We start from the raw sequence: 12,289 nt of genomic DNA, 5'->3' as shown, positions 1-12,289 counted from the left end.
CTCTCTCTTTCTCTCTCTCAAAATAAATAAATAAACATTACAGGGGCAGCTGGGTGGCTCAGTCGATTAAGTGTCTGACATCGGCTCAGGTCACGATCCCATGGTTCATGAGTTCAAGACCTGTGTTGGGCTCTGTGCTGACAGCTCAGAGCCTGGATCCTGCTTCAAATTCTATGTCTCCCTTTCTCTCTGCCTCTCCCCTTCTTGCTCTCTCTCTCTCTCTCTCAAATATAAACATTCTAAATAATTAAAAAAGAAATAAATAAATGTTACAAAAATGATTTAAAATTTTTTTTCCTAAAATACACAGTACACAGAAGACAGTGGAGCAAAGACTAGACTTTGCAAAATCCTGAGTCTATCTTCATCAGTGATTTGGGCAGAAATAATGCAATGAATAAGGAGAAAAATTATATAAGAAAAAATATCCTGTTATCTGCCAAGCAATAACATCAAGTGAGATTCTGAAATTTGATGTCCCTTCCTGATCAAGTCTGGTTAAATGGTACTTTAGAATGATATACTTTCAAATGAATGGATTTGCAAATACATACCTATATATATATGTATACATATATATGTATATATATACTATCAGCCAGCTTTGCCCATAAAATGAGAAAATTAGAAGACTGTTCTTTGTTTGGATCAAATTCTAATATAATCTCATGTTTTAATAAAATTTGCTTTACTAATTGCTTTGGACACATTCAGTAATGCTGTCCCATCACGCTTGCATTTGTTGAGTCTACCAAAAGAGTATTTCCTGCTTGTATTGCTTTCTTTTAAACAAAGATTAGAGAATTTTAAAAATATTATTATATATATCACCTAATAAAGTCAACAGATACTGAAAAAAATATATTGACTTGAGAATGGTCTTTACATAGACAATATCCTGATAAAAGCACATACTGGCTTATTGATAGCTTATTGATCTATTTTAAGAAAGTAATCTTGCTTTAATTCTTAAACACAGAATTTTATAATTCCATTTCCCAGCATTATTCTATTCCTTTAATTTAAATATCTAATTCTTTATCTCCACAGATTATGGTAGGGGCAACATTTGGTTCACTGATGCCAGAGTGGAATTTGTTTGTGATGAGTATAAAACGAACATTTACTTGGATTGTAAATGTATATAATTTCACTTGGCTTTAGACAGACACAATTTTGTCATCTTGTCATAAAATGTCACCTTTAAAGCTTTTAAATTAAATTCTATTCCCACCAACAATGCTCCTTAAGACAGAATTATGGAAAAATCTCAATTATAGACTATTTCAATTCTTGGTCATATAAGTTTTAGCTGACCATCAGTGAATTCCCCTAATCAAGAAACCTAAACTTATTTCTAATTAAAAGATCTTAAAACAAGGATATTTACTACTTCCAATTTCAAATGCACTACTGTTTGACCCTGGCTGGAATGATACAAACATCACAACTTTTGACATATTAAATCGACTTCAGTGCAATATAACATATGGACTGTAATATCACATAGGCATCAATTTCAAAAAGAGAACAATAACAAACATTGGAAAGCAAAATCTAACAAATAAATCAATCTTCCTGTCTAGATAATCAATTCTTTCTGATTCAGTCTTTAAAAAAATACGCTGTCCATAGAACAAAATAATAAACAGGAGTTTTGAGTGGAAAAAGGAATATACAAAAACTGAGGAGAGGAAGATTTTCAAGGCTCTGTTAATACCCTCATCTTCGGTGAAAACTGTGTGAAGCAAGTGGCTACCGCACCAGGAGATGTGGATAAAATCTCATGCGTTTCTTAATGGAAATGGTGTCAAAATATATAAATTACTAGTGAACTGACCAAATTGTGTCAATGTGCAGTCAACACCCAGATATAAAAAGTAATACCTGACCCAACTATACTGATTCCTTAACCAACTCATTATACATATTTTGAGGACTATGTAAGCACTGGGATAGATACACTTTATGGAAAATAAAATTCATCCTGAAAAAAACAATCATGTGGCTAGTAAAGGAAAGACAATGTGATATATAAGACACTTTACTAGGGCACCTGGCTGGCTCAGTCAGTTAACCGTCCGACTTTGGCTCAGGTCATGATCTCACACTTGGTGACTTCAAGCCCCACATCGGGCTCTGTGCTCATAGCTCGGACCCTGGAGCCTGCTTCGGATTCTGTGTCTCCCTTTCTCTCTGCCCCTCCCACTCTCTCTCTCTGTCTCTCTCTCTCTCTCAAAAATAAACAATAAAAAAAAAAATTTAAAGGAAAGACACATTACTGTTGTGTACTTCTTTGCTTCCTCAACTGAGCTAATCAATTTAAAACAGGTTTAGCATGCCCAAACTCAGATGTTGAATCTACCATGGACTCATCAGAAAATTAATTTTGGCAAACTAAAAAGTAACTGCATGATTCTTCATATCCTTAACAGATTCAGCCTATACAATTTAAGACAAATGAACCTCTTCTTCAGCATCATTTCTTAGGAAAAACTAGTAGAATGATAATATTTTACTGCCCAGTTTTCTTGGAAATATATTTTATAAAGGAAAACATTGCTTCAAAACCACACTTGTGCTATTGCCTCATATATTAATGGCTTTTTTAATTGGCATATTATAACTGACTCATAATGGCCAACCACCCCCCCCCAAAAAAAAAAAAACCAAAAAACAGTATCTGATGACTAATAAGCAATGAATGAGATGAAGCTGTACAGGTGCATAATTTAACACAAACAGTAATGACTCAATAAATAATATATCTCAAAACTCAAGGATGATGACAATCATCCGGCGATGATAGTGGTTTTGACAGTGAACTAAATAAAGACTAAAACCTTACCTGGTGTCTTGAGAAAATGCAAATTATGGCAATGTTTGTTTAATTGTAAAAGCAAATATTCTTCCCCTATTGCTATAAAATTAAATTCAAAAGTCTTTAAATAGTATCTAAATTTCCCAAAGAGGTGACTTTATTTGGTTTTTGCACTGAAACAAGTTCTAAACTAAGTTAATAGAAAGAGATTCAAATCACAAAGATCTGAGTGTGAGTGTTCATGCTTACTGGCTGTATTCTCTTGAGCAGTTATTCTATAAAATCTCATTTTGGGAAACACAACAGTTTACACCTTGCAATATTTTTGCGAGGATTAAGCCAAATAATATTTATTGTTATTCTTAGCACAGTGTTTGGCACATAGGAAAGATTTTCCCGAGGTTAGTTTTATTATTTTTTAAATTTTTGTTATAAATTCTTTGTTTAAAGATTAACTTCATTTAGCTTAGCCAACAATAATTCACTTATTTTTTCCCCTAAAAACATGTTTTTGTGTGTGCACCAATCAGGTACTAGTCACTACACTAAGCACTATAAAAACTCTGTGATAGGGGTGCCTGGGTGGCTCAGTTGGTTAAGCATCGGACTTCAGCTCAGATCATGATCACATGGCTCGTGGGTTTGAACCCCGCATCAGGCTCTATGCTGACAGCTCAGAGCCTGGAGCTGCTTCAGATTCCGTGTCTCCCTCTCTCTCTCTGCCCTCCCCCACTCACACTCCGTCTCTCTCTCTCTCTCTCTCTCAAAAATAAATAAACATTAAAAAAAACTTTGGAATAAAAAATTACTAGTGGTAAAATGTGTATAATTTAAAGTGGTCCCATTATAATGAGTGTATTTTGAATATTTTATCATTTATTTTATATCAGAAATAATTAAAAATCAATCAATCTAAGTCAAATGCCAGGTTAAGTAGGTCAATTTGGTCAGCATATAAAGAAATTTAAAGCAGATATCCTATACCTATTACAAGTTTGTGCTCAATACAGAGCTTAAGTAACAATTGTATTAAAATACGTGATTTTGTGAAACAGCAAACACCTTACATTAATTTTCCTGTATCTGTGAATGAAATAATTTAGATGGGTCCATGTTTAGTAAATTACCTAAGTTGATTATGTATTACTGAAGGCATGTCTTTGTCACAATGATTAAAAATATGGCTTTTAGTATATTGTATTTGAACTAAAGACTTTGTATTGAGTCCTAAGTATATTTATGTTAAATCACTTTACTGATTCATCTTTTCAAAAAAACTAAGAAAACCTTCTACTTATGCTGAAGTTTAGAGTAGAAAACATTTTTTTTCAGTCTGTCATCGAAACATTTACATGGTCTTTTGCTTTAAGTTAGAAGAGGGGATCACTACTTTTTTCTGTCCTCTAAAAAATTCTTTTTAAAACAAATCAAAAGCTCTCTGGTCAATGGTCATTATTATGCCAAAGGTTTTATCATTGAGGTTTTTCTTTTAATAATCAAAACCATCTCAAAGAAAAGCAGAATGCAGAACACCTCTGGGGAAAGTAACACAGATCCCTATTCAAAAATATGTGGCAAGAGACTCAGTCTTATAACCTAGATTCTATAAAAATCTCATGGGCATCAAATGTCAAATGGAGTGCTGCTAGCTCCAGGAATAGAAATGAGGCCTTCCACTAAAGCAAAGGGTAGAGTTTCAATGTCACAGAATCTGCAAGTATAAAATGCATTCAACCATAAATGTATAGTTTAGCTAAATGTATTAAGTTTCAACACATGGGCAAAGAAACAAAAGCATGAAAAATTGTGTTGTCTATTTGGTGTCTGTACATTAGAGACTACAATATTTACACATTGGCTTTGAGGGAAACCGGTTTTTAGATTTATATTTAGGAAGGAAATTTGAAATACAATTATGTTTTTGACTGAATATTGTTTAGTCGTGAAAATATCACAAATTAATAGCTGTCCACCTTCCCAGAATAGGGAAGGCTCTAATACTCAGAAAAGTGGTATAACAGGAAATACAGTTAACTAGAAGTCAGAAGGATGAAGTTCTAGCCCAGGCTGCATAATTTTTCATCTCTCAAACAGGCATTTTGCCTTCTACTTGTTCTTCCTGATGAGGTGAAGGGCACTTGGTACATATAGCAAGTACTCAATAAATGTGACTCCCTTGCTACTTGATTGGGGTCCACAAACCAGAAGCATTGGCATCAGCTGGGAGCTGAATAAAACTACAAATTATTGGGCCCCACCCCAAACTTACTGATCAGAATCTACAATTAAACAAGTTCTCCGGGGGATGAGTAAGCACTTTAAGGTTGGAAAAGCACTGTATTAGCCAATGCTGTGATTATTATAATAAACATCAGTCAGGGGTTCCTAGGTGGCTCAGTAGGTTGAGCATCTGACTTCAGCTCAGGTCATGATCTCACAGTTCATGAGTTCCAGCCCCACATCAGGCTCTGTGCTGACAGCTCAGAGCCTGGAGCCTGCTTCAGATTCTGTGTCTCCCTCTCTCTCTGCCCTTCCCCTGCTCACTCTGTCTATCTCTCTCTCTCTCTCTCTCTCTCTCTCAAAAATAAACATTAAACATCAGTTATAATTCCTCTATTTTGTTAAAAAGATTCCAATGTGCTTTGCTATATATAATATGCTCTACAAATGTTTCAGATAGCAGTGATGATGATGATGAATGGAGGGAAAGTAATTCATGCATTGAATTAGCCCTTAATGGGTACTATGGGCATTTCTCTCCTGCCAGGATTAATAAAGTACTAAAAATGTTTTCCTAGAAATTCTAGAAATTTAAGGGCTAGTCACAAACTGCTCCCTGTATGTCACTCCTGGTAAGACCCATGCAGAAACCTTTCAGCTTAAAGGTAGGGGGCAATTAGGGATAGTACAGCAATTTAGGTGCCTTGAAACTGATCTCAAGAAAGCTAAAGAAAAAGCAAAGAATCTCACCAACTCATAAACGTTGGGTGTGTGTGTACCCAGATTTCTCAGAATCATTATTCACATTTACAAAGGCTATGACATCCACATAATTCACAGAAACAAGAATATTTCATTCATAATCTCATCAGTTATGGAATATGTAAAGAATGAAATGTAGTTAAGTGCCTTTGCCACTGAGTCAAGAAATGTCCTGCACCAAGTGATGTCCTTCCTTTCTTTAGTACTGGACTTCATGTGAAATTAATGGGTTAAGTCACTAACACTCAGAACAGCAATTAGAGGCAAGAATCTTTTCTAATTTGGTTTGTAGTTACACTTTATTTTTCCTCTTTAAATAATCATATGAACTTCTAAAATTAACTCAGAGCATAACTTTCTATAACACAGGGGCATGATCTTTGGAGGTAAATGGAGAAGGTGTGTACATTGGGCAAGTTATTTAATTCTCTGGGCCCCAGGATCTCATTTATAAAATGAAGGTTGTTGGAGAAGTAGATATGGTTAGACGTGCACTGCCTAGCTACCATTATTGAGCATATAGTTATTAGTAATGAATATTGTACAGCAAAAATTTGATCCTGGAAAAGCTAGAAAGCTGTTAATTTCCCTAATTTAACCTTGACTTTGCTGAGTCTTAATGTAATTATCATTCTAGGGAGACGTTTAGTTCTCAATCAGATTCTGTACTGTTTTCTCATACCTTTGCCCTGGCATATGGCAAATAGCTAAATTTGGAAAGAATTTCTGAGTTCAAAAGTAAAAATGTGAACTGAGATGCTAATAAATTAAAATTAAAAAAACAAAAGTCTAACATAATTGTCTCTGGGAAAGAAACTGAATATAAATAACCCAAATGCTGAATGGATGTCTTGAAACTGTCATCCTAACAAAAGGATATTTTATTTTATACTAATAAAACTAATATAACTTTTTTTCCATAGAAATGTTCTTAGAGTCCATAATAACAAGATAATAACAAGAGATGATTTATCAAACACTGGAAGATAGGCATAGATTCCTTTTCTGATGTTAACAAGTGACTTTAAACTATAAAATGGAGAACAATATTTAAAAGTCCACACGTAATCCTTTTTAGTTTTCTGCAGCAACATCAAACCAATACTGTGAATAGAACAGTGCTTGACCAAGGTTCAGTAAAAGAAAGGATTTTGTAAAACTACTCATTGGGGTCATGCATCCACAAAAAACAACGCCACACAGCCAACACAAACACAGAAAATAAAAATAAAGAGCAAATCACACACATTTGCATGCTAGCACAACAGATAGCAAACCCTTTTCTTGCTGAGTAGATTCTTTCTCTGAGAAATAGATGAAGGATAGTCACTGGCCTCCAAATCCTATAATCATCCAATGACATAATGATATAGACACAATTACTGCAAACACAACATTATGCATTTTTAAAGTATTCCCCACCCCATCCTTCCCCCCCTACCCCCCCATCTCACAGCTCCCTGGAATGTATACATATTGAGCAACGTAAATAAGGCTCTGGGAAAAATAATTACACTTGAAAATTTCTAAATTAGCATAGTAAAATAAATTACAAATAATAAATCCCCTATACAAGAACATTGCTAATGAATGAAATAATTTCTTACTTAAAATATCTTAGAGAAATTCATATAAGAGCATCAATATTGGGAATTCATAACTTAAAACTTTTTAAGACTGAGAGTATATCATAGATTTTTGGTCTTAATTTAAATGATAAAAAATGAACCATATCAAAATATCCAGCACTGGGTTACAAAAGGTTGTTAAAATATTTAACCTTTGAAAATTATTATATTTATTATTAGGGAGAATATTAATACATTCTATTAACTTCTATAGACTGAAAACCGAAATGCTTTCACACCTAGAATCTTCTAAACATTTTTTCTTTACTCCACCATTAAAAGAAAAGTTCATTTCTTTTAAAATAATTATTGGCGGGAGTATTTCGTCTTTAGAAAGATAAACTACATACTATTAAATTTAAGGAAGCATTCATGTTCATCTTTTGAATCTAAAGCACAATCCTAAATATTTTTAAAGAATCCAATGAAACCAATTGTGAGACATGAAAAAAAAAAAAAAAAACAAACAAACAAATCTCCTCTAGCCACTGACCTATATATCAGCGTGGTTTGAACAGTGGGGGTTGTAGCTGAGCATTATATGCAGACCTGTAAGGGTAAAGCCTGTCCCGCAGAGCACACAAAGATCCACGTGGTCTATTCTTAGAGCAGTATAAAATTCGCCAAACACTTGAAATGTCACTTTAACTTCGACAATGGGAAATAGCTCTTACAATTCTCAGTGTGTACAATTCTAGGCCAACAAATAATTCTCTATGCAAATTGGTTCCAATGATATCTTAATATAAATAACATTAACTGCTCATACTTCAGATGGCATGCCACCTCTATTGACTGATGTTTGTTAACAGACAATAAGAAGAAATTAATATCGTTTATAACCTGATTTCTGTTTGTCTTTCTTAATGGTCATTTACTATATATGTGTGACCTCATGTTCATAGCAGATTGTAGGTTTTCTATATCCTTAAATAGTCTCAGTAATATTTTTGGTTCGTATCTACAGATGCCTCTAGTTTGTTTAAGATATCACTAAATGTCATAGAGTCAGTTCATTTCCCCTTGTTTTACTATTATTAAAAAAAAAGCATTTCAGTGGGCATTCTGGTGCTTACTTCTACTTATTTCCTTTGGATAAACTTTTAGAAGTAGAACAATTTGCTAAAAATAAATAAATAAATAAACACTTGTGAGGTCTTTAACACATAAGGCCAAATTGCCTTCTAAAGAAGGCATGCCTATTTCCAATTTTCTTCAGCAATGTATAGAAGATCCTATTTTCCCACACACTCAACCTAAATATATAATTTTCTTCTATTTTGCTAATTTTCCATAGCTTTTATTCGCATTTACCTTATTGCTAAGGTTTTGTATCTTTCTTAGATTTTTTTATGTCTTCTATGACGAGGCTGTTCATGACTTTTGTCCGTTTTTCTATTGCCTCATTTCTGAAACACTATTTAGGATAGAGTGAATTTATGATCTGAGAGTTGACATTTCACAGAGGAAAAATTATCAAGAATTTCATAGAAGATAAACTGCAGGTTATACCCTGTATGTGATTATATCGGGTGGCATAAAAAGCTATCTGCCAAGAATCAAAAAGACAAGAAGCATGAGAGAAGCATATGGAGTCAGCCGCTATCCATACACTCCAGTTCATCCCTGGCATACCTTCCCCACCACTGAGATTTCTTGTCATTAGCTGTTGTGGAAAGAGAACAGATTGAGTGAGTTGGGAATCTAGATCCCCTTGCAAATAACTGTACAAAGAAACACTGCAACAGAGGGTAGCATATCAGTTGCCACAAAGATAAGAATGCTTTATGCAGGCAAAGACCTTTGAACAGCTAAAGACAGAAGCCTCTTGATACACACTCAGGACAGTGATCTACTTTATCATTCATTCAAACAGATTTTTCCCCTTCATCAGGGCATCTTTTCATTTATTTGCTGTTCAAAACACCAGGACACAAAGGATGCACTTCATCTTGTGTGTCACTGAAATGAAATCTTGAGGTAGGAAAAAAGAAAAACGCTTGCCCTAAATTCTCTTTCAAAAGTGAAGTGTGAAAAGACATCAAGCAGAGTACACAGCGTTATTGTTGCAAGAAAGTCAATTCTGCAATCCGGAGTCCAAGGCCATCGGCAGTGACTCAATCACTTCCTTACCCACAGTGAATAATAAGAAAAATCTAAGAAGAAAGGGTTCCACTTGGGGAAATGGAATTTCTCATTGTCCTTCTCTTGATTATCATTAGCATCTATGGGCACAGCTGTTTCCTTTCTCTGAATAATCCTAAAGTCAACGCTATAATATTGGCTCCCTTCTGTCTCCACAGGGTCTATTATACCTCACCTCATGTCCTATTCTGAGCAGCAGAAATTTCAAATTTGTCTTTCATTGAGCAACATACCAGAAAGCCCAACTATCTGATTTATTTTGGTACTGAGAGGCTTAAAAATTACTCGAAAACTTGGTGTCATTAAACTTTCTTAGATACATAAATACATTTTAATTGCAAGTTATAATATAGAAGATATTCAAAATGAAAGAGGTTTCAATAAAATACTCAGTAGCTATTATGCATAAATTATCTTGGATTTTTCTTTTTATAAAGTCAGCGTTTTTTTTTTTCTTTTTCAAGCAGAGTGAAGAACTAAGTCATCGCAAAATTCAACTTGACATAATTTTATATGCTGCAGAGTATGTATTTATATACCAGGACCTTTATTATACAGTTGCTTTAGGCTTTATTGTTTCAAGATAAAATGTATTACTTATTATCTGAATGGGGTTTTAAAAAGCCATCCAAGCTTCTTGGCTTCCAACCAAAAGTTTTATTACTTCAATTAACAAAAGGAACTCAGAGGCAGTGAGAAAACTGAGACAAGATCACACTCCCATTCCCAGCTCCTCCTCATCCTAGGGTAGTCACTGAAAAAGATGTTTCTTAAATGAAAACCAGTACAACAAACAAATGCTCAAGTAATAGAGGAGTTTCCCCACGTGGTAGTTCCTTTTATAACGCAAGGGCACTGCAGAATTTTAAATCGTGATGTTGTTTGTCCACATAGGAAGAGTATACTCCTTGTGACTAAGATCTGAATTTTTTAACTTATCGTTCATTCATTTGATCTTTCAAACATTTTTGTGTGTGTGTGTGAACAATTCCACCACGATCCCCTCCTATAATTCCTCACTCATATAGTTTCCCATAAACATGAAAGTTAAAATCTATTTGTAAAATTAGCAGAAGACTGAAGAAGAGCGATATACGTACACACATCTTCCACCAAGTTTGGTTTACTTTAATGTGCGGAAACAGTAGTCAAAGCCCATTTATATAACGATCATTCAAGAAGCACATGATTGTGTATGGTAGGCTACTGTGCAATTCTTCCAGTTTATTTTTTCTTTCAGGTATAGTATAAAATATTCTCCTAATCTAAATTCATATAATTTTCCTCTCTGCTGAGAGAATTCTCAGAAATTTGATGGCAATCTTTTCCACATCACCTTCCCTCCTCTTAGTACAAACACAAATTTCCATAAGCATACAAAATGAGTAAGATTTTAGCTGTTAACCATCAATTTTCCTGGGTTCAGCAGGGAAATGTTTTGTGAGGCTTCAGGGCAAAAGGTTATTCTCACCGTTTGGAAGGCAATTTGTATACCTGTTCTCTCTAAAGGATGCTCCGCTTACTTTGATGCTAATATTTGGTATTATGTGATTTTGTGAATTGATTTTTAAAGCCTCAGGCAAAAGAACCAAAGCTCCCATCCTTCCCCCACAGATGTCTCCATTCTTCACTCAGTTCTATTTCATTATAATGGGACTTTAATTCCAATACTTTACGTGCGAGAGCTATACTGGGCAGAGCTGACACAGGAGGGTTCAACATTTAACAGTAGCCTATCAAGTGCTGTCAAAACACTGAACCATTCAATGTATGTTTCCTCCCAAGGAAATACAAAAGCTTGCTCTATGGTCTGGAAGTGGATTTGCCAAAATTCAATTATAAAGTAAAACAAGTCAAAAACCCCATAATTATCTGGGTAGGTTTAGACACTAAAGTATCTTTTATTTCATCATCTTCAATTATCCCAATCTCCTGCTTGCTTACCTGATTTTTAACTCACTAAAAATAGATACATAAATAAACTTCCATTTCAACAAAGATAGAGTTTACAGGGAATGGTGTTTCATCCTTTTGTAGAGGTGAAAAGACAATGGTGCCTTTATGGCTGTAGCAGACATATAGAGCTACTGTTCTAGTCCAGGTTAGAGCCTGATGGTAAAATTGAAGCCTACATTTTCCAAATACCTGAATTTTGCATTGTACATACATGATTTTAACTTGGAAAGAATGGCACTATTCATATTCCTATCTTTTCATGCATAAAGTGACAAACAGTAAAAGGGCATGCATATTTTTCTACCTTCAAAGATTCAAGTTTACAGCAAAACTGCAAGTTTACATGAAGTTTTTCAATTAACCTGTGAAATGACCACACAAACAAGTTTTGATAGCTATACAAAGTCTTTGATAGCTATGACAAAGATACATAATAATTTTATCAGCTAAAATTCTGAAGGAAATACATACCCAAACCTTCAGATTCAAACAGACAGGTTTCATCTACCCCTAAATCTCGGCACCAGGATAAGAAATTTGCTGTGTTGTCTCTGGCAAAAAAGGAGCCTGAGGGCGCAGAGGCTTTGCATGGGATCTTCTTCAAAGGCAGACGCTGAAAAAAAAAACAAAAAAAAAAAATCTCACTCTGGTGGAAAGTCTGGCAAAGTCATCACAGCAGCACATTAAGTAAACATTTATGTTTTCAACAAAATGTTTTAGAATAACCTCATGTCAATAAATAGGTTAGTGAAGAGCT

At 34.4% G+C, this 12,289-nt stretch overlaps 1 protein-coding gene across 1 annotated transcript in view; it reads right to left on the bottom strand.

Annotated features, from left to right (window-relative positions):
- The window catches only part of GAS2 (growth arrest specific 2), a 130,348-nt gene that overhangs the window by 67,333 nt on the left and 50,726 nt on the right, over positions 1-12,289 (bottom strand). Inside the window, exon 4 of the mRNA XM_042906676.1 lies at positions 12,004-12,145. Coding sequence (XP_042762610.1) covers positions 12,004-12,145 — 142 coding nt within the window. The remainder of the gene's footprint in view (positions 1-12,003; positions 12,146-12,289) is intronic.

This window comes from Panthera leo, chromosome D1 (genome assembly GCF_018350215.1).
Source record: "Panthera leo isolate Ple1 chromosome D1, P.leo_Ple1_pat1.1, whole genome shotgun sequence".
NCBI lineage: Eukaryota > Metazoa > Chordata > Mammalia > Carnivora > Felidae > Panthera > Panthera leo.
Note: the sequence above shows the minus strand (reverse complement) of the source record. Positions and strands in the feature narration are given on the sequence as shown.